We start from the raw sequence: 24680 nt of genomic DNA, 5'->3' as shown, positions 1-24680 counted from the left end.
TTTATAGATGATATTCTGTTCTCCAGTAGAGTAACTGGAGTTCTTGACGTGACCCAGTTGCTCAGGCTCCAGGTGATACATGTGGTCCCTGATACTTACCCAAGTGGATGACTATTATAATCTTCCTTTTTTTCTGAATATGGCAAACTACAGAAACAGGGAGCCTGTCAGCCGAACAGAAAGAAGCTAATATACAAATTGGATGAAATACAACTTGGAGATTGAGTGAAAGTAATTGAGTGATATGCTTGGAAGTGTTTGCAACAAGAGGAATTGATACATGAATAACTTCTTAGGTAGAGGAATTTATAGCTGTTAGTAGTCTTATGGGGGTTAATGTGCTGTTGATTACGGGGATTAAATGAAAAGTTGTAATTGGTGAGATATCCAAATTGACTGGGACAATGAGCAGTTGCAACCAACAAAGCATGTACATTTGCACACATTATCAAGATCAAATTATTGATATGTATCATCAGAGGGTGTGCAGAATATTATGATAGTGCTATATGAAAAAGTTACACCATAACTAACTTCAGATCAACAATTTTCCTCCAAATTAATCTGTTTGTCAGAACTCCAACATTATCAGATCTTCTGTTTGTGTCTTCTAAGGAATTTTTTACTGTTTCAATCCACCTACAGATTGGTCTTCCTCTGGATCTTTTTCCTGCCAAATTACACTCATTTTGCTAATCTTTCCTCTCCCATTCTGTGTAAGTGACTATACCATCTAAGATTAGCTCTGCTAACACAGAATGCTAACAATGGCAAGTTCTTTCCTAATATCTTCATTTTTAATATGATACTGCTATTTATGCCATCTGTTCACTCTGCTAATCTTTCTCAGAATTCTTATATCTGTGGTCTTTGATCAAGTGTTTTATTTCTAACCCAGTTCCATAAGTTAAAATTGGTTTGAACACTGTCTTATATATAGCTAATTAGTGTTTTGAATAATTTCTTTCTTATTCCAAATTTATTCATCTGACTTTGCTGTTGTCTTTTTCCATATTTAATTTGCCATGTTCACTAAAAAAAACTGTGCCTGAATAGCTGAAGAGTTTGTCAGGCATTCAAAAGTATGGTGAACATCAATTCTTAGACCATCTGTTTAGCTAGCCTAGTTAATAAATTAATACATTGTGTTAATCATTTATGGAACACTTTGATGATATACTTTTATCATATAAAACCTTCAGCCCATAGCCATGGTCTTGATGTGCAAGCCTAAAAACAGAGAAAGTCAAATTGGCTGTAAGAATTTATATTGACAGTGTGTTTGTATTTACTAAAATAATGCTGAATAGAGTTAAACACACACACACACACATATATATATATATAAAGAACTTTATTGACATTTTTCTTGGAGAGTTGTAATTTAGGAATAATTCATGTGGGGGGGGGGAATATTCCAGAAGACAGAGGTAGATGGAATAAGAGAAGAAGTAGGTCAGAAGTAGGAGAAGTTTGCAGTTGCAGTGAAAACGATGCTACACAGTTGCTGATCTTGTTTTAACAGGAATGTGGAAACTGGAATCATGGTTCATTGGAACAGTGGCCATGGAAAAGTACCTATAGAACAGTCATAGAGCTGAAAGATTACATCTCTGAGTTAAAGTTCAAATGAGCCTGTAAGGATGGGATTATCTGTGAGCCAAATTGCTTCTAGAATTGGATAACATTGAGAATTTTTAGAAACATTTTAGATACATTACCCCAGACATTAGCAATATTCTCAGTATAACTGGATTTGGGATTTATATAGAATTAGTAGTTGGATGGATGAAAAATAGCATCTCAAGCAGAAGAGAATTCCTAGTTTTTTTTTTTTTTTTTTTTGATACTGAGGAGACTATTAATGTAATGTGTTTATGCCAGAAGAAGCTGAAGATAAATGTCAGTCCAAGCAGAAAATCTGATCTGTCTTGGTGATTCTTGTATCATCAGACAAATCTGCTGAGATCACTTTTGCAAGAGAAAAGGCAATACTACATTTTGGTGAGATTGAAGGTGAGCAGATTGTCCTCATCCCATTGAAGGATGGTATGGAGATAAGTGTTTAAGGCACTGTGGCAAAAAATGGAAATATCTTATATTACTCAGTTGCTTTGTAAGAAAATTTGAGGAAGCCTCAGAAATGTTTTGCAACCTGATACAGTGCAGATAAAACTAAGCGCTTGATACTGCACCAAGTTTTGTCTTCATTTATTCAAAATTTGATATCCTCAGACCTTGGTTATGACATACACAATGCTATAGAATGTGATGGTATCAACCAGTTCTCTTTCCTTTAGGTGCACATAGTTTAATTCAGTTTGAGCTAATTTTCATGCTGTTATACTCTTGAAGTTCCTGATGTTGTATAATTATGTTTTCTAGGTCTTTAACATTTAATGTAACATCTTTCCCCTGACAGGCTAAGTCAGGAGAAACTAGTTTTATGTACTGAATAAAGCAATTTTACTCTTCAAACAATGTGGCATACTGATGGGTTAGATGTGAAGAATTTTAGTTATATATTTAAAACTTAAAATATTACATGCACTACTGTTCTTATTTTTGAGTGTATTTATTTTTGGAGAATAAATTTAGAGGGAAGGAGAAATATTAACCTCTATCAGTATCACTATAGTGAACTTATCTATGATTTTTTTTTTTTTTTAATCTCACAGTTTAAAGTTGACTGATATGCTTGATTCCGTACATTCTTCATAACTTAGAATACAGAATTATTTAATATATAAGTGACTCAGGGCTGTTCACACTGGGCTGGCTCATGCTTTCACACTAGTCAACATTGCACATCCTGATGTACAAGTGTTAAACCATAAGATAGGAATAGCAGATGGCTATCAAAACCATGTAATTTTTATCGGTCACCATCAAAATATTCTGTTAGTAGCAATTACATATATCCATTTCTGTTCATTTCTATTTCAGACTTAATGTTCCTGATGTATCTTTGAGTGAGGATAGCTCTGTTAATACTAAAGGTGAATCAACTTCAAAAGATAGACAACCTACAAGTAAACGTAAAAAACCAAGGACATTTAATCATTCGTCACCTTTACCCAAACAAAAAAGAATTGTAAGTTATTTATGAACATCTTAAAATTTGATTAATAAATTGAAATGGTTATATTAATTCCAAGACCTAATCATTACTTAGTCTTGTTTGTACTGTTTGTATAAAAACAAGAATAGGTAAAATTAGATCACTGATGTCTTACAATATTTGGCAACGTTAGGAACTCACATTTTGATGGAAGTTTTTTCACTTGGCTATGCTACCAATTATATATTTGGTTTAATCCTTTATCCAAGTGTAAGCAAACAAAGTTTCGTAGCAAAGTTGGTATAAATTCTCATCACTTGCCTTAGTATCCCATAATGCAAAGCACATCTCCTTGTGGACATGTATAATGCTGTGCATTAAGGGAAGGGTCACAACCCAGACTGGTTTCGACCTTTATTGAGGTCTCATCAGTGGGAGCCAGACCCAGAGGTGGTGATACTAAGGTGGAAGTAACGGAGAAGTCATATTTCCATATGCCAGTTGCCAAAAGTTGTCACACTTTATTAAAATTCTCTGGATTAGAGATAAGTTGATGGAAGATTTTTCACTTGGCTATGCTGAAAACTTCTATCAACTTATCTCTAATCCGGAGAATTTTAATAATAAGGTGTTACACCTTTTGGCAACTGGCATATGGAAATATGACTTTGCCATTACTTCCACCTTAGTATCATCACCTCTGGGTCTGGCTCCCACTGATGAGACTTCAATAAAGGTCAAAACCGGTCTGGGTTGTGACCCTTCCCTTAATGTATTATACATGTCCACAAGGAGATGTGCTTTGCATTATGGGATACTAAGGCAAGTGATGAGAACTTATAATACCACTTTTGCCAGGAGTTGCCCCAGTCCTGAAAATACTTCAGGTGCAAACTTTGTTTGCTTACACTTGGATAAAGGATTTAACCAAATATATAATTAGTAGGAACTCACATTCTCTGCTAACTATATGCTTTTAATTATACAATCTTTTTTTAAAAATTATACTACTTTTCTTTTATTACTTTTTACTTACTATATATTTGTTTATTATTTTTAAATTCTTAATTTAGAATTAAGAAATAATGATTTGTGTTGCTTATCCTTAAATTGAACAGCACTCCTCTGTGAGATCAAGTTAGTGGATGCCAGTGGTAGTTTGAGATTTAACTGTTGATGAATTCCTTGAAAGAACATTTTACTCAGGAAGAGATGACAATATAAATAGAGAGCGTGTTTCCATATTAATTGAAAACAACTTAATATAAACTCCATAACATCTGTAGAGCCATAAAGGCCAAGAATAATTGCATAAAAATAAAAGGAAAAGAAAAAGGAGTCTACTACAAAATAATTCAGATATATACATCCCAGATCAATCAAATGGAAACGAAGATCTAGAAAGCTTCTATCACTGCCTAGAATACCAAATTAACAAATCAAGTAAAGAATTTTAATAGTGATGGTAGTGATGGGAGACTTCAATGCCAAGATTGGAAAATACACACCAGACATGATAGATGTAATGGAGACAACTTAGGTATGGATGAGAGGAATGAAAGAGGAGAAAGACTTCTTGAAATTTGTAAACAAAATAACCTGCTTGTCACAAACACCTTCTTCTTCCATAAACTCTCACATAAGTACACATGGATCTCACCAGATGGATTAACCAAAAACTGCATTGATTATATACTAATCAGAAAAAACTGGAAATCATCTGTTCAAAATGTAAGAACATTGAAAAAACAGATCTTGACTCTGATCACAAAATCTTGGCAGCAAAAATAATTAAATTAAAATTCAAGAAGAACATACCTAAGACCCATAAAAAAATCGACCTTTACAAACTCAAAGACAAAGCTATGCAAAACAAATCTGAAAAAGCAATAGAACCTGAGATAATCCAAGTGACCCCCTTACAAAGTGGAACATTTATGGAATCAAGGTAAAGAAATCATGGTACAGACCACCTGAAAAATGTTAGGAACAACTATTAAACCAAATAAAGATTGGATCACTGCAGAAATATTAGAAATTGTAGAAGAAAAAAGAAATGCAAAAAAACTTTTAAATAAAGAAAACGCAGAATAAAACAAACAGAACGTTAGACTGCTCAAAAATAAAACTCGATAGATTGTGCAAAACAGCAAACAACTGGCTAGAACAAAAGGTAAAAGCCTGTGAAGAAGCCAATAAAAGAAATGATAACAAAACAGTCTGCAGAATCTTAAATGAGCTCATGAAATCATATGGAACCAAAACACTAAAAATGAAGGATAAAAATAACAAAGAAACGAGATCTGTATAAGAAAAACAATATATGGAGAGAATACCACCAAACTCTCTTTAAAAAAAAAGAACAAGATTGGGACAATATAAATACAGAGACAGGAAGAGGAAAGGCACCACCAATAATAAAAGAAGAAATTCTACATGCCATAAGCCAAATGAAAAGAGTCCAAGGCTACAGGTATTGACCAACTACCCATAGAACTCTGGAAATGTTGGAGGTCATAAAGTGACTAACTTCCTATTAAAACTCTTTAACCAAATTATAGACACAGGAGAAATACCAGATGATTGGAAGACAAGAATCATAATACCTATTTAAAAATGGAGATAGCTCTTTTAAGCCATAGCTATAAGGTTTTTACACACATCATTCAAAACAGAACCAGCAGATCAACAATAGACCACATCTTCACTGTTAATAACATATATGAAAAATACTGGGAACACAATAGGCCTATATACTGCTGCTTTATAGACTTCAAACAGGCCTTCGATTCAATCGAATAGACAGAAATAAATTGATTCAAATCCTCAAAGATACAAGAATAGACCAGAAATCTTATTATTCATCAAAAACTACTATAAAGACACCAAAGCATTCATTAAAACTGATAGAATAAAGACTGATATATTTAAAGTAGAAAAAGGAGTCATGCAAGGATGCCCACTCTCACCTCACTTATTCATACTAATGCTAGAAGAAATATGCAATGTCATAGATGAGAACCAGGACTACAAATAAATGGAACTAACATAAACTATATTAAATATGCAGATGATATTATCATTCTGGCTGAAACCAAGATATAGTTAAAGAAACAATGAACAGCCTAAATAGTAAATGCAAAAAGTACAGAATGAGAATTAACTGGAACAAAACAAAAGTAATGAAAATCAAAAAAGAAGAAAACCTAACAGTAAATCTCAAAGGACAACCACTAGAACCAGTTATGTATATCTTGGCAGCCTTATTACAAATAAACTAAAATAACCTTGAATCAGTAAAGCACAGACTCAGTATAGGATGGTCAGGTGTGAACAAAATGAATAAGATACGGAGCAACATCAATATATCAGCAGGCCTCAAATTAAGACTCTACAAAACTATCATAATCCCCACAAAGAAAACAGCCACATATGGAGCAGAAGCATGGAAATTAAACCAGAAAGAAATCCAAAAAATTCGAGCATTCGAAATGAAATGCCCAAGGAAAATAAATAAGACCAACTGGACAGAACATAAAACAAATGACTTAAACTACAGAGATGACATCATGGATCAGATCAATAAACAACCCTTTCTTTCATGCTTACTTTATGGATACAACTATCGTGTTAGAGTAAAACTGTAGTTTAATATAAACCAAGATATACACTTGACGTTTCGACCTTCACATTAAGGTCATCTTCTAGAGTATATGTGTATATATACAAAGAAACAAGCTGCACTACAATCTACATGGCATGCTAAAGTTACTGATCAACTGTTAAAACTATTTGCCTGACCTCTGGTGCTTAAAAAAAATAATAATAATAATAATAAATAAAAAAAAACTCACTACACCAAATCTAGAGTCCTGTTATTATTATCTATTAGGTTACAAAGTTGAATTAAGCTGGAGAGTAACATGTTCATGCAGAAAATAAAAGATAAATAAGCAAACTGAAATTAAAATTATTTATATAATTTTAACTTCAGTTTTTAACATATAAATTGCAACTGGTATGGATAGTGGCCAAATTTGATATCTTAAAACAAAGGGAAATTTCACCAACCAGGTTCTCGCTTCCCTGGCAAATAACTCCAACAGTGAACAACAGACAAGTGAGACGAGGAGCGACCAACCACATGCAAGCAATGTTCATGCAATCAACCTAACTAGCCACACCTTAAATAACGGTCAACTTGCATTACTTGATAAAGGACTGAACTTCACAGTAGCACCTAGAACTGTTAATAATATTGATGTTATATACCACATAGAAAGAGGCATTAAATCTCTTCCAAATAATATAGCTAATAAAATTCGTTTAGAAACCAGCAATGTTTTGAATAAAAAGAAAAGCATATGTAGCAATTTGAGAAAAACAACTAGCAGCAATAAAGTCATTAAAGGCTAATCAAGATATAATTATAACAAAATCGGACAAAGGTAATGCCACGGTCATCCTTGACAGATCAACTTATATTCATCAGATGAATCAACGATAACAGCACCTATCAGTGTTTGTGAATTATAATCTGACCAACAGGATAAAGGAAAAAACTCTGAAATTACTTAAGTCTGTCACCTCTTAGCCATCAGACACTGTTAAAAACTAATACCCTATTACAATGCCCGTTCTCCCAGAATATATGGTGTTCCCAAGATATATACAAACATAACATTTCACTTTGGTCGATAGTTGAGGGAATAGACAGCCCTAATTATCACCTATCCAAGAAATTAGTGTCAACACTGAAGGAGTTGGTAGGTCATTCAACCTTTATATAACACCCTATATAAAGAACACGCAACACTTCATAAACAAAATTAAAAACGTAACACTCAGCAAGGATGATTTATTAGTCAGTTTTGACGTTTCTGCCCTTTTCACAAATATACCAATCAATGACACAATTCTTCTTCTACAGAACAAATTTCCACCCAATATTATGGCTCTCTTTGTTCACGTACTATGTTCCAGTTACTTCGTGTGACAAAATAAATTTTACCTACAAAAAGAAGGTACGGCCATGGGCTCATCACTACCTCCCCCAATTGCTAATTTTTATATGGAAGCTTTTGAGCAATGTGCTCTTGATTCCTTTACTCTACAGTTTGGCTTAGATATGCTGACAATATTTTCATTATCTGGCCACACAGCCACCAAACGTTAAACACATTCCTTAGCCACCTGAACAAACAACATGAGTGCATACAATTTACTATTGAAATCGAAAATCAGAACTCACTCCCGTTTCTGGATACACTAGTCACACATCTTCCATCAGGCAGTCTATTCTTCACTGTTTACCTTAAGCCTACACACACCAGCCAATATATACATGCTAACTCATATCACGACCCTTCACAGAAATTTGGAGTCAACACCCTCAAAAACAGAGATATAACAATTTGCTCTAATGAACAAGCTCTTAAACAAGAATTAAAAATTATTAGCAATACATTTATAAATAATGGATATAGCAAAAATACTATTGATAAAATTCTTCATTAAACTTCATCAAAAAGTAATATAGATTACAGTAAAACCATAACACTCCCATACATTAAAGGGTTATCAGAAAAAAATTAATAGAATCCTACATCATTATAATCTTAATGCCACTTTTAAACCACCTTTAAAATTAAAAAACATATTCAACACCTCTAAGGATCCTCTTTCCCTATCGGCACACCCTGGAGTTTATTGTATCTATTGCACCTGTAACTTACCTTATATTGGGGAAACTGGACGTACAATCCCTATCCGTTAAGAACACAAACATACATTAAATATAATAATTTTGGTGAGCAGACCTATCAGATCATGCTCTTAACACCCTACATTGAATTGATTGGAAAAGTACTTGTTCTTTGCATCATACAAAAACTTGGTATGAACGGAAATTTAAAGAAGCCTGTGAAATTTTGATTAACCACCCTAATCTTAATAATAATGGGGGCTTAAAAATCCCAAGAATTTAGATGGCACACATTCAGCCCACTTAGTTTCCAGCAAACCCTGACTTTAGGACTCGAAACAATTTTTCATTTTTTATTGGCCACTATCCATACCAGTTGCAATTTATATGTATACTTATATAAATAATTTTAATTTCTGTTTATTTATTTATCTATTATTTTCTGTATGAACATGTTACTCTCCAGTTTAATTCAACTTTGTATCTTAATAGGTAATAATAATAACAGGACTTTAGCTTTGATGTAGTGAGTTTTTTTTTCTTTTAGCACCTGAGGTCAGGCAAATAGTTTTAATGCTTGATCAGTAACTTTAGCATGCCATGTAGATTGTAGTGCAGCTTGTTTCTTTGTATATATACATATACTCCAGAAGATGACCTTAATGTGAAAGTCGAACCGTCGAGTGTATATTTTGGTTTATATTAAACTAAAGTTTTACTCTAATACTGTAGTTGTATCCATAATTTTCATAATGTATCAATAAACAACAGCTCAGATGGTTTGGACATCTTCAAAGAATGCCTTCCACTAGAATACCGAACTTTGTGTTGAATGGACAGATAAAAGTAAGCAGACCAAGAGGGAGAAGAAAAAGAACAAAGCCAAGAAGAACATGGCTCCAGTTGCTAAGGGATAGATCACATTTACCTAGAATGATGACCAAGTTAGCAAGAGACAGAGCTAAATGGAGAAGATTTACATAGAGGACTCAACCTGTATATGCATGGATGAGAAAGAAGAGAATTCCTTTATTCTCTTCCATTTCATTATCTAACACAAAGTTTAGCCTGCTTTACAGCAGGCTAAACTTTGTAAAATCAGTTCTAGCTCAGGAGAGGCATATTACTTACTATAGGTGAAATAATATTTGTTTAGAATCATCATAAAATATGTCAAATATACAATACTGAAATAGAAATTAAGTTGATAACCACATAGTCTATAAGTAATATTGCTAGTTTCATCCTGGATTAGTACCCATAATGTATCTGATTATGGTGCCATTCATATCTGCCATCATAAGTAATATCACCATTTTGTAAATAATGGCTGCATTAATTTCCTGAAAAATTTGAGTGGTCATTTTAAGATTATCCTTCAATCTTAGATTTGAATGATAGACATTAGTTCTTTTCTCCATTATAATTTTGAATTGTTTCCCCAATTATTTGATACGATAATTTTTCATACTTCAGGGATGCTGAATTGTAATCCAACAAAATACTGCAACTGGTATTTCTCATTTTTGTTCTTGTGGTTTCCAGTCACTACTGTTAAAAAGTTAAATAATTGACAATACCTGAGTACATGTTCTCTCTGCATTCGACAGTTATGAAAGGCTTGAAAATAAAAAATTTTTTGTAGTTGTAGCACCAGAAAATGTGAATATTAAATTAGAGCTAAAGTATTTAAATCAATGATTTAATAAACCTTGGTTTAAAAAAAGTGCTTAAATTAACACATTTAACCAAACAGAGAAAGATCAATTATCATCTGAAGATAATGCCAGTGCTAGATTTGAATTTAACTAGTATAGACAATGTTGCTGACTTTGTTCTTGATAAAACCAAATGGAAGAAAATTAGCACTTATTTGGCACAGATACAACTGAGACTTTTTAAGGAGCTTTTTTTGATCTCACATCCTGCCTCCAGATAAAACCTGTAGCTTGGTGACAAGATCATCTCAACAGTATATTCTTACTATATAGTTCTTTTGTGCATTGATTATTATACTGTTCCTTTATGGTAATGTGTTTGTTTGTCCATTATTCCACCTGCTTTGACTCTATCACCACACCAGGTTTTGCATGACCTTTTTCTTTGATTCAAAGAATATAGGCTATATTTAAATTTAATTCTTATCATTTTTTTCTCTCAAATCATTTTCTGATCAAGTACATGTTTTTTAAATCATTTGTAAACCATACTTAGGCTTTGGAGAATATACTTCAACTTTTTGTTTTAAATTTAATCACTATATATGGAATACTGCTATTGTATTGTATTGTATGTATTTTTTTAATATAGTATATACTAAGAAATCATTGCCTCATAGCTGTGTCAGCTACTCCTCCTCCGCACACGTACTGTGGTACCAGTTCTATAGGTTTTGCACCCTCTGTAAATATAGCAATGTTATACATACTTAGTGATCATATTTGATTAATGGTAAGAAGAAAATTGATCTTAAAGCAATACAGTGTAAAGAAAATAATATCAAATAAGAACAACTTATGTCTAATAAGTTGCATAAATGACTGTTTTCAATCCTTGCTGCTCTTATATTATTTCATTTGTTATTTCTTATATAATTTTCTGCGATAGGAGAGTCGTCTGCAATAGGATTTTATTTGTGATACTTTGCAATTGATAGCAAATAAATATGATAAATCAATAAATTCAGAAAGCATTGCTTATGTTTGCTACTCTATTCCCACAGTGAAATTATTCCAAGTAAGAAGAAACAGATCCTTATACAAGACTTGCCTTCAATAGTAGGAAAAGACTGGCACCTGTGTTTACCAGATATTTGAATGAGATTTTTTAAGCCATATTTTTTTTTTATATTTGATAACTGAAACTTTTGCTGTGTTTAATACATTTCCAACATATCACACCACTTTTTTTTTCATCTTGTTTTGTTTTACTCACATAATAGATGAAAGAATTAAATTATTCAAGAACTTTTTTTAATGAAACAAGTAACCATCAGTTAAGTACACACTGTTTTGTAATGTAACCAGATCTGTATCTATCTATCTATCTATATATATATAAAGAAATATATCTGATAAGGATCTTTCATTCTATAAAATTGTAGTAAATGTACAGTCAAGGTTTTTATTTTTAATCAAAGAAAAACATTTATTTTTAGCCTAGGGATTAAGTCCTTAATGATTTTTAATGCATAATTTGTAGTTTAAAACTTTAAAAAAAAATTGAGAGAACTACCTTTATTAAACTTGCCCACTCTTATTGAGTGAACTCCTATGACCCACAGAAAATTTCATAGGAAATAAGAAGACTGGAAATCTGAATAAAGCTTGAGGTAATAAACTTACAACGGTCTGAATTAAAATGCTGTAAAACTTGAGAGATTGAAGAATACTGCAAAAATAAGGCAAATTACTTAATTAGAACTACACAATTTTTTCCTTCTTTATTCGAAACTATTTGGAAGCACTGCTTGATCTGTAGCATCTTGAAAAGCAGGTAAGTGTTTTTTTTTTAATTGAGAAAAGTGGGTGAGCACTTAGAATGCAAATTCGCTGAAACATGGAAAAATGTTACTGATACTTTGGCAGGGGTGGTGGGGGGGAAAGAATGAGAAGAATAAAATGCTTGTAGATCCAGAAACGTTAAGATTTTAGGAATGTGCTAAAATTTAACTAAACTTTTTACAAATGATTGTTAAAGCTGTTCCAGTCAAACATATAGAAACCAACCATTAAAAAAAAACTTGCTCTTTAGATAAGAAGGGGAAATAACTTACAACTGAGAGGACTGAAATAAGATATTCTTTACAAAGAATTTAAGAAAGAGTGATTCTAGTTCTGGAATGGAACTTGCTGTTTCATTTTCTGTCTTCATTTGTAAAAAGTGTATAGTAATCAATAGGATTGTATCATGTTGCTACTAGTCTGTGTAAGTTCAGGCTGGGGTAAAGTGGAAGTGAGTTCTCAGACTCATTAGAAATAAGATTTGCAGGAAATGCTACCTAAAAAGATATCTTAGAGAGAGAATGTGTTGCAAATTATATATACATTGTTGGGATTGCTTACATAGTTATTTTTGGTAGTTTTGGGGGGTTGATAAGGAACATGCTTATGTTATTTGTGTGAATATTTCAGTAGTAGCATCACTTAGTTTGAAGATTGATCCTGTTTGTCCTTTTATCCCTGATATATAGGTGTCTAGCATTGAAACAGAACGGTCTCAGAAATGTTTCCTCATGTTGGCAAGTGCTGAACTTATCAATTTGACAATGACAACATTGACTAATATCACATTAGCATATGATCAATTTATAACTTTGTATAAAGAGCATTATTAAGGGTGGCAGTTGGAGTGAAAGAGGAATCCTGGGTATATTTTTTGTATATTACCCTGTTTTCTTGAACACCCTGTCCTCATGAACAGGCCACACTCTCCCATTTCAGAGGAGAAAAAAAAAAGGGGGGGGGAGTAGGGAGGGAACTGTAATTTTAGTGAAATATGAAAGTATATATTTATCAAGTCATCAAAGTATATCTGATGTACATTTATCAATGTACATAATTACAATATTCAAATATGTTCTTCATTAATTGCTTGCTTTTTAAAGCATTACCCATCTTTTAACATAATTTTGCAAGCTCAAGATACAAATTGTACTAATGCCACATCAGTGCATTTTGGTTGAAACCACACAATTTAAATGTTTCTCATTCAGTTTTTTTTTTTTTTTTTTTTCAGTTGTAAGATATTGTCATTTCTGGACATAAGAGCTCTCTGGCTTCTGCAGTTTCCATCAACTGTACCTTCCAGTAATATATTTCATTCCAGCAGTCTGACTTCCAATTGCTTCTGCTTCTTTATCTTAAGTGTCTCACTAATGATGGATAGTAAATGTATGGTGATCAGAGTGGGTTGCACAGCATAGCAGTACAAGCATGAGAAGAGAGAGAAAGTGCACAGAGTATTTGAGAAGATAGGTGTTTCCATATTGTGTTGAACATGTTTTATCATGTCTACACTACATTCAAATGCTACCGTACTAAATACAATTATAGTAAACTTGTTGTGGCCAAAGCTCATAAGCATTATTGCATTTCACTAAATGAAATTTGTTTTTCATTTAGTGAGTAAAATGTGACCTTTCACTTATAATGATCTATTCCTTTTGGTCTCTATGAATTTGCTGTAGGGAGAGAACCAAGTCTAATAGTTGTTTTCAAAAATAAAATAGGATTAACAAAAACACTTAACCAAATAGAGAGAGACATGGATAATGTGTTTAACCTCAGGTGGATTAAAGTACAAATGTAAATTTAGACTTTTCGAAAATTTATAGAGAAGATGTTAGTTACTGAGGATAGTGCTGATTATGGCACTTGGTAAGTTTTTTGATGTCTTTTTATGGTTGATTTCACACTATATTTTTTATGGCAGGTTTTTTTTTATTCATTAGTCTTGTTGTACAGCAGTAAATTTAAGAGAACAACATTTGCATAAAGTAAAGCACTGAGTTCAATATTTGTGATTCTTATTTCATGTGTAATAAAAAAAAATTTTTTTTTTAAATCAGCTAATGCCTTTTTGTTCCCATATGGGGGAGTAGGCGAGGCTGTTTCAGCCCTGTCTGACTTTTGGAGACTGAGTGGGCAGTTCAATCTCCATTGGTAGCCAATCAGAGATAGCTGGTCCAACGCTATCACTAATTAATTGGTACGCAGTGAAGAAGGCGGCTAGCAAGTGCCGCAATCTCGTGGTCCCTAACCCCAACACAATATTTTTAATGTCTGAAAATAGTGTGGATTCAACGGACGATTTTTCTTGAGTTTCCGGGAGAAAAAACCCACTTACCCATGCCAGAGATCGACTAACTCGGGAATCAGTTGCATAAAGGCTTAGAAAATGTTCCTCAAGTCAGCGACTAGATTTGAACCTCAAGTCTTTCTTCGTGCAGTCAACCGCCATAGAGTGGAGATGCCACTTTTACTGAGCTATGCAGTCCTCTTCATGTGTATAACTTTAATAATATAATCAATATAAATTTTAAATGTAATCAATTCAATCAATCAATGTAATAATTAATAATGTAATCGATATAAATTTTAAATAACAATGTAACAATGCAGATAGTTAATCCTGCTTTACACCTAATTTTATATCAAAGCATTTTTTACATTCTTGAGAGAAAGTTGATATTATCCTGTTGACTTAAACAGGACAATATACAACTTAAGGATTTATTGACTCTTCCTCTCAGCATGTAGATCTTTGTTATACTCCCATGAATTCTCAGCTATGCTAAACTAAAAATCTGATCTTGACCACTCATCTGTGACATTAACCAACTGGTTCTTCAATTCTTCATACTTTTTTTCTAGTATGTTAGCATAGGTCTTTCTTTCTTGGGACACAAGATTCCTTTTATACTTCCTACACCTGTTTTATTTTATTTATTTTTTTTAGATCGATACAATAACAGTTCTAGCCAGGCATGTTAAGATTCAACCTTCCTGTTCAAGTTTTTCAATTATACATTGTAGCTACAAAGAGAATCTTGATCATTTTGGGTTAAAATAATTTCTTTCATTCTTCTTTTTAATATTTTTTCTGCCATTTTTTTATTGCTAGTCACTAAAGATAATTAACTTAGAAATATTCTAGGTAGCAGATTTTTCAATCTTCAGTTGTTCGTTCGCCTTTATTAGTCTAATTTCTATTATGGGATACTGTTTTCTTCATTTCTAAGCTTTCTGTTCAATAATTTCCAAAACATTTAATCCCTGTTATTGATATTTGTTCTGTATTATTCTCTTGACACTGTACATATGCAGGTTAGCTTTCCTACATTTTTGTCATTTCTGTGGGCATAAGCCAATTTATTTGTTGAACTTCATGAGTAGTGCAACACAGTTATTTTTTTCTATCATTTTCATACAATTGGTTGCATCTGTAATTGCTTTTAGATTTTGTTATTGATTCTAAAGTTTGCTCTTCAAACTTTACTCATGATAACCATATATTTGCATATGAGCCTACATGCATAAGGCTGTTAACTTTAAATCTTTTTAAAACTTTTTACACATTCGTTTTCGTTATATCCATTTTTATGCCTGTTTATAATTAGATGATGATTCACAAGTTCAAATCATTTTCTCAAATGTCAGTAGTCAGAAATATATTGCTGTCAATTATAACACTAATTAGTGTAAATTTTGCAGAATTCTTCCACATGAATTTGGCATCATGTTTATGGTTTAAAATTGATATTGTAAAAGTCATAAGTAATTACTGGTAAGTTTCCATATATCGCATGAATAGTGTAAATACATGCTAGAAATGTAGCAGTGTTTACTAACAGTAATAAATCTAATATTTACTACTGCTAGTAACCTTTTCTCCACTTTTTTTTCACAATATTTCCATAATTCTGGAATTGTTAATGTTACACACTCACAATCTTCTATTGATCTCACAGAGATCCAGGTATATGTGATCATTTGAAAGGAAGGAAAAAAAACTTAATATCTAAATGTGGGTAAGGTGTTCATTTTATTGTGCACATATTTCAATAATTTAAGATGAGTGCTTCTTGGTCAAATCATATGCTAGCACATCACTCCCATGAACTGTCATATCAGTATTTACATGATTTCAATAATATCTCTAAATAAAAGAAATATGATACCTGCTCACAAAAGGTTGTAAGCCTATAGTACTTTAATATGAGTGAGCCAAAGAAATTTTTTTTTTTTTTTAATTTTTTTTTTAATGATATTTTCATATGCTTCGAAAGTTCCTATATTTGTCATGTAAAGCTTGTTGGTTTCATGTGATAACTAAGTAGTGATTTGAGGAAGTAGTTTTCTTGTGACACAAATGATTACTGTTTGTATCACAAGAAATTTAATACTTTTGTGCTTTTATCATACAGAACATCTATTTCCTGAAGTGAATACTTCATTTTCACATGAAGCAGCCTTCTCTATAGAATAATTACAAAGCTACAGTTATTTTTACAACAAACTTAAATGTCTCAAAGTATGTGCCAAGATTCTTGAAATTTCTTCCTCCTTTATTTTGTATAAGATCATACAAAATATTCAAACAACTGATGAAGTGAGAACTGTACTTTAAAAATCTTTAAAATTATGTGCACAAATCCATTTTGTTGCTTGTTTAATTGTTATCTTTGTTCTTGTCATTTGTTGAGTGTTGTCGACTAGGAATACATGCTAAATAAAACAAACACCTTGCATTTTGCAAATGGCTTGCAGTTTTAGGAAATGTTTCTTCCCATAAAATTCTAAATTTTGCAGTACTTGATAGAAAAAAAAACATGATGACATGTATTACAAATGAACACAATGTCTGTGCATACTTGTATTGTTATTTTCATTACATTAGGCAATTTGCATCATTTTTTATTGATAATTATTAAAAATATAAAAATCTTATGGTGAATCAAAAACATCAGAAAAGTTTGTTAAAAAGCATTTTGAAAATTGGATACATAACTTAGAACATGTACTTGTTTTTTGGAAGAAAAATGATTTTAAAGTTAAAAAAAATAAAAATAGATCATTGTACATTCAAGATACATAATGTTTATATGTGGAATGTTGTAAGGTTTCAGATGTGCTATTCCCGAGTCTATTTCCAGTTTTTTCTTTACTAGTTCTGTTTTGATTCGCATTTCGGCTTTATTTGTGTAGGATTCAGATGATACCCCACCACTAGCATTGTGTATTCATATTAGTAAAATTCTGTTTTAATTTATAATCTTATAACAAAATATATTAAATAGATTGCTATAGAAAGTTTTTGCAAGTGTATTCTTTCTCTCTAATTAGAATAATTGTAAAATATTATTTAGACCTTAGTATGAAATGCTAAGACACGTGCTTTCACGTAGACCTTAGTGAAATGCTGTAAAACAAAAACTTTTTCATTACATTTTTAGAGCTTCATGGTGGAGGCTTAATGGAATGTATATAGCACTCAGAAAGGATTAAAACATATTTTAATATTTCCAATATTTCGTCTCAGTCAGTGAGACATCTTCAGGGATTACAAAAAAAAACGAATGTAACATACATTCAAATACCACACATTACTAAGCTAACCACGTGGGTGATTCTAAAGTCCTATCTAGGTGGTGGGCCCCTCTATGGACGATTGTAGGTGGCCTAGAATGTAAGGTGGAATCTCTGATTAATGTTTCCCAAATTTTCGGAAGTCTAATGCAACCGTATTTATTTAGATTTGGTTGATTTCTGAGAGCTGCTGCAAATTCTAAAAATAGTCTTTCTTTTTTGAATTTACTGTGGTGGAGCATGGTGGTTTTTTCCAAGAAATCCCTGAGAGTTGTATCCAAATCATGGTCTGACTGACCATAATTGTGGTTACAGATGTATGACTTGTGTTCTTCTAAGCGAATGGTTGCTGATCTTGCTGTCTGTCCGAAGTATGCCAGCTTACAGGAACAGGGTACTTTATAAACTCCAAGCACTGAGAGAGGGGGAGGCTAATCTTTGGTAGACCAGATAAGGGTAACAAATTTGCATTGGGGCTTAAATACTGTGTGAAGGTTGTACTTTTTTTAAAGTCTTGGCTATTTTTTCTGATGTGCCATGGATGTAAGGTATGGTGATGGCATTTCTGAACCCCTTCTGAAGAGATGGCTGGGGAATGAACTGATTATTTTTTTTAATACTATAATTGCTGTAGCCATTAGAGAGGAAGGTGTTGTGTATGTGGTTGAGTTCAGTTGAAAGGCAGTTCCGCTGGAACGAAGATTGTGGACTCTCTTGGTTAGAGTTTTAATAATGCCATATTGTTGAGCGGAGTAGTGGGAGAGTTTATGAATGTATCTGCCTATGTGCGTAGGTTTTCTATATACAGTGAAGGAAAGTATACCATTAGGAAGGCATGTAACTAAGGTGTCTAGGAAGGGTAAACTATTGTTATTTTCCTTTTCCATCGTAAGCTGGATTCTTGGATGTAGGCTGTTGAGGTGACTTTGGAAGGAGTCTAATGTGTCTGGGCCATGAGGCCAAATAGAGAACACATATACATATCTTAGCCAGATAGAAGGTTTGAGAGTGGCTGAGTTTAAGGCTCATTTTTCAAAATTTTCCATATAAAAATTGGCAAGAGGGGGGAAACCCATGGCAGTCCCCTCTATCTGTTTGTAAAGAGGACATGGAATTTGTAGGCTAAATTTTTTCCACTTTCATCTTGTTGGAAACAAAAGAAGCATTCTCATAATGTGTGCAATTGAGATTCTACATACATACATACATACATCTTCAAGGCCCACTCTTCCTAATTGGGTTGTGGAGGCAACAGCTGCAAGAGGAACTTCCAATGGTCACGATCCTCTGCCACCAAGCTCAGGTGTTCTGGTGGGATTCCCAAACGTGTCCACCCAAGGTTTTGGATATAATCTATCCAGCGAGTCCTTGGCCTCCCACCCTCTGGCTTGGCAAAGAGGGCCTGCTGAGGGAGCCTCTCTTGTGGCATTCTGACCAGGTGCCCATACCAGCGTAACTGTGATCTCTCAACACAGAGAAGCAGCGGTTGAGTATTGAGGGTTTCCCGAATTGCAGAGCTTCCGACTCTGTCGAGTTTTGTCAACCCCGCAACCCCTCGAAGGAACCTCATTTCAGCCGCTTGGATTCGTGTCCGCATTCTTTCGGTCATTACCCAACTCCCATGACCATAGGTGAGGATGGGGACATAGACTGTATTGAAGACAACCAACTTTGCCTTCTGGCTTAACTCCCGCTTCAATACTACCAAACGGCCAAGCTTCTGCAATATTGAGCTTGCTAAGCCAATTCGAGTATCTAGCTCTACGTCCCATTTTCCATCATCCATGAATATGAACCCAAGTATTTAAACTTCTCCACGTCTCATTGGGACTCCACTTACATTTAGAGTGCTCTGGGATGGTTGTCTTGAGACCACTAATGTTTCAGTTTTGGCCACACTGATCTTCATTCCAGCGTCTGCACAAACAGCTACAAACCTATCCAGGGTCTGCTGGAGGTCATCTGTGGAAGAGCTAAGCAGAACTAGGTCATCTGCAAAAAGCAGACGTCCAATGTGTCAGAATTGGAAAATACATTTTCCAATTCTGACACACTCACTGCCTCGGCTGTGCCTATCAATCCAGTCCATAAATATTATGAAAAGGAGGGGTGACAGAACACACCCTTGGCGGAGGCCAACGGAAACTGTGAAAGGTTCAGACTTTGTGCTGTTTACCCTGACACAAAACTCTGAGCATTCATACAGGGACTTGATAGCAGCTAATAGTTGACCATCCACTCCATGCTCCTGTACCACTTGCCAAAGCTTATCCCGAGGAACCCGGTCATATGCCTTCTCCAAGTCCACAAAACATGTGTAGACATTCTTGGCATATTCCCAAGATTTCTCAAAGACTTGCCTTAAAGTGAAGATTTGGTCAGTTGTGCTTCTACCAGGACGAATGCCACATTGTTCTTCCTGGAACTTTGACTCAACTATGCTCCTGCACCGTCTTTCCAAGCACTTAGCATACACTTTCCCAGGCAGGCTGAGCAGAGAGATGCCACGATAGTTACTGCAATCCTTCTGGTCTCCTTTCTTAAAGGCTGGTATTATTATGCCTGTCTGCCATTGCTTTGGTGCTCGCCCAGATATCCAAGCAGCCTGACACACTCGAGTCAGCAGAGAACACCGTCTCGATTTAAGGCTTTTAGCATTTCGGGCCGAATTTCATCATCGCCAGCAGCCTTGCCCGATTTTAGAGATTTTATTGCTAAATGGACCTCTTCTGCTGTGAGACTAGTCATTTCCCCGATCTGCACCTCTTGGATGTCCACAACTGCTGGGCCACCCGGGTTAAGAAGGCTCTCAAAGTATTCCCTCCATTTGTGGAGGATATCCTTCTCGGTTGTTAAAAGTGCACCATCAGAGGCCTTAATTGCCCTTGCTGTGCACGATTTCCTCCCTCGAAGGCGGCGGATGGTCTGCCAGAATATTTTGTTTGTATTTGCATAGGATGAGTCTAATCTTTCTCCAAAGGATTCCCAAGCCTTCTGCTGCTAAGGCACTAAAGACAGCTTTGCTGTCTTTAGTGCCTTAGCAGCAGAAGGCTTGGACAGTTTTTCGGACTTCTTGATTCCACCAAGGTGTCCTTTTCTCACTGCCCGTTGGCACGCCGAGCCGCTTTCTGCCACACCATGAGAGTGCAGAAGCAGTGACAGCTGTTCTGAACAGCTTCCATTCCTCCTCAACATCTGCAGTATGCTTGGGGATCTCTTTGAACCTGGAGGAAATGTCATCTGCAAAATTCTTCCTCACCGCCTCATTTTCCAATGTCTCCAATTTCACGCGGTATAGCTGCTTAGACCTACCACCGTTGATGGTAGCATCTGGTTTCTGAAGCCGTAGAGTGCACACAACAAGGTGGTGGTCAGTTGACAATTCTGCCCCTCTTCTCACACGAACGTCCAACACTGAGGAAAATAGGTCTGCTGAGACTATAAAGAAGTCAATCAGAAACCTTTGTTCTAGTGTATCCCTGTACCAGGTATACTTATGGACTTCTCGGTGCTGGAAGAAGCTATTCATTATGGACAAGTTGTTATTACAGCAGAAGTCCAATAATTTCAACCCATTCGCGTTAAGGTCAGGGGCACCGTTCCTCCCAACCACACCCCTCCATGTCTGGTCATCTGTTCCAACATGTGCATTGAAGTCACCCATTAGCAGGCCTGATTCCATGTCTGCCACCCTATCAAAAGCAGCATCCACTTCCTCTAGGAAGGCAGAGTATTCTGACTCCAGATTAGGTGCATAGGCTTGCACCACAGCCAAATCATGGTTTTTCATCTGAAGCCTTAACACACATACCCGTCCCCAATGGGATCCACTCAGCAACACAGTCTGACAGCTGGGGGCTTGTGAGTATCCCCACACCCGCCTGAGCAGACATTGTTGGGCTCACACCAGAGTAGTAGAGCTTCCACCCCTTATCCAGGTCGACAGTTCCTGAGCCCCTCCTCTTGGTTGAAGAAAGCCCGACTAAGTCTAGCCGGTAGCGCTTGGCTTCCTCGACCAGTTCCAACTCCTTCCCTGTCAGAGAGAAGATGTTCTAGTTGCCTAAAGCCATAGTCTGGTGCCGTTGTCGTTGCCATTTCCGTCCTTTTGCGGAACCATTTCTTTGCGCTGCCCCTAAACACCTCCCCAAACGGGTAGCGGGCCCATTGATGAAGTTTCCTCTAGCAGAGTGCTGAGGAGTGGTGTCTAAGGGAGACTGTAACATATTTTTCGAACGGGTCCCTCTGCCTAAAACCCGAACGCATCCCTTGGTAACCCACGTGACGGACGATGCAGTATGAACATTTTTTGATGGCCTGATCATGTTATAGTGTTTGATAATGTCCTGTTAGCACAAGACGAAATGACATAGAAAAATAGGAAAGATTCCCCTCGAATACTCTAATAGCATTCGGGGGAAGGAGCAAGAAGAGAAGAAAGAAAGAATCAAGGGAGGAAGAGGAGGGAACCAGTTTACAGATAATATAACAGATGTATATTACATGAAGTAAGGCATGGTCCAGCATCAGGTACCTCGGGTTTGCTACACCCGTACTCACTAAAGTGAGCCCCTGAGGACATTGAGATTCTAGTTGTTGAGAAACATTTTGTGAGAAAGGCTGTTCTAGAGAACTAAGGCAAGTGGAATAAAAGAGGAAAAGGAGAAGCATGTTGAGTACTTTTACAGTTAGACTCTAAAAAGATGTTTGGCAGCTGTTGCTCATGTTTTAACAAGCTCATTTGGAGGAAAGGTGTGGAAGAACAGTGGTTATGTGTACATATTTATAGAAATTATATAATGCTGAAACTGACTCTGAGATAGTAGTTGACGTGAGGGGAGTCATCTCAGTAGAATCACTTTCCTGTGGAAATTGGATAACTATTCACACGGGATCAAATAGAAGGAAACAAAAATGCTACACAGAAGTCATAGGGAGAGATTGTTTATGGAATCAGTAGCAGCTTTAAAACCTTCTCCAAATCTCAACAAGTATGGCTGTATCAATTTACCAAAAATCTGGGAGAAAGTCGTTTTAAGATCAAATTAATACTTTTATTTAAATTAAGGGGATATTAAATCCTACATTGTTTCAAAGCCGAATAAGAAACTTAAAGATAGAAATCAAAGAGTTTCATGCCGAATATATATATATATATATATATATATATATATATATATATATATATATATATAGCAAACTATAAAAGTTTCGGCAAATCCTAGCGTAAGCTAAACACATGGTTCAATACTAGGGCAACTCATAGCAAAGGTGGGTAAAGTTCTGATCACTATCCTTGGTATTTCCCATAATGTAAAACACATCTCCTAGGAGATGTATGATTATACATTATGGGGGGAAGGTCACTACCCAGACCAGTTTCGACCTTTATTGAGGTCTCATCAGTGATTAGGTAGATCTAGATAATACCAAGGTTGTAGTGAGTAGAACTTATATACTTTGCTATACGAGTTGTCAAAAAAGGTGCACCAATACATTGCCGAAGTGAAGCCTTTTGGCTCTTTATTTCAGTAAATTAATACTTATTTTTTTATCTCTTTAGCTAACAATAGGTGGCACCAATTAGGACTTTAGTTCCGCTGTTATACCAAATTGTTGCTGTTTGTGTACTGTGACACTGTTTTTGTGCTCTGAAGATGCTGGATATAATATCAGCAAATAAGTTAAATAAATATTAATTATTTTCTTATTCTGTGTTGTGAATTATACCATTAAATATAAATTGTTTATAAACTGTTACACTATTAGATCCAGTATATTAAGATAAGAAATAGTTACTTTCCCAAATTTTGGACCTAGAGAATAGTCCATCATTAAGGTAGAATGATGATGGAGGACTTCACCACTTATTTAAAAAGACCTCCAAATTAGCAGACGTGTATTGAGGATTCTGTGGATAGTGTTATTAATCCCATGTTCAAAGCTTGATTTGTGATGTTTATTCAGTTCAAAGTAGGTTTTGCTATGGAACAGCCATTTGTCCAAAGCAGGATAAGTTGCAGGAAAATACTCCAGATAGTAACAATGGCTTAATTTTGTCTTTTGGAGAAAATAAACTGATTTGGTTAATATCTTTGTGTATGATTCCCAGTTGAAATTTCTTAAGAACATGCAAACTATGACTCAGAGATATATTTTAATATATGGAATGTAAATCCTGTGGGAGTGATCTCTTTTCATAGAATTAGGAGAAAAATATTGATGATTCTATGATTTTTGGGTTGTAACCATTGAGAGAGGAGATTTTTCTTTAATAAAATATTTCTTGTTGAAGTGACATTTCAGAAGAACAGATAGTTGGAGCTGTCGACAGCATTGGTAGTATCATCTAATTTGATAATACTGCACTGTTGTGAAGGATGATATATGGATGTTTGGTGAATATATAGCATCCATGGAAAAATTTGGTTTTCATTATATCGAAAAATGGTGATAAATCTATCTAAATCTTGTTTATAACAGGAGCATCTAGAAATGGTTAAGTACCATTAGATTTTTTTTTTTACTAGAGTGAATTCAATTATGGGCTGTAAGTCATTAATTCTTCGTAGAAATACATCTAGTTCTTGCTGTGTGCCTTTCCAGATGGCAAAAATGTTATTGACATAATGAATCCAGAGATATGGTTTGGGATAAATCCCAAAGATTTTTTTTCTTCTAAATGTTTAATTAAAAATTAGCCAGTTGGAGATAACACGAGTTTATGAATTTCTCTCAGTTTTGTTTATATAGTTTGCCATCCCGAGTTCATAACATTAAAATTTAGAAGACAGAAGTTCAAGGGTGTCAATTCAGAAAAATATTAGTA

General features: G+C 34.6%; 1 protein-coding gene across 4 annotated transcripts in view; it reads left to right on the top strand.

Moving 5' to 3' along the window:
- Window positions 1-11821, top strand: part of LOC150095195 (PC-esterase domain-containing protein 1A-like) — a 150012-nt gene extending 138191 nt beyond the window's left edge. For all 4 annotated transcript variants that reach the window (XM_090410347.1, XM_090410349.1, XM_090410346.1 and 1 more), the window contains exons 7-8: window positions 2947-3094; window positions 11488-11821. In XM_090410347.1, the coding sequence (XP_090266473.1) occupies window positions 2947-3094; window positions 11488-11490 (151 nt within the window). In that variant the 3' untranslated portion in view covers window positions 11491-11821. The remainder of the gene's footprint in view (window positions 1-2946; window positions 3095-11487) is intronic.
- The last annotated feature ends 12859 nt before the right edge of the window (window positions 11822-24680 follow it).

The sequence above is a fragment of the Typopeltis vanoorti genome, chromosome 20, assembly GCF_054136105.1.
Source record: "Typopeltis vanoorti isolate ZY-2024b chromosome 20, IOZ_Tvanoo_1.0, whole genome shotgun sequence".
NCBI lineage: Eukaryota > Metazoa > Arthropoda > Arachnida > Uropygi > Thelyphonidae > Typopeltis > Typopeltis vanoorti.
The sequence above is the reverse complement of the archived record's forward strand: the minus strand, read 5'-3'. Positions and strand labels throughout refer to the sequence as shown.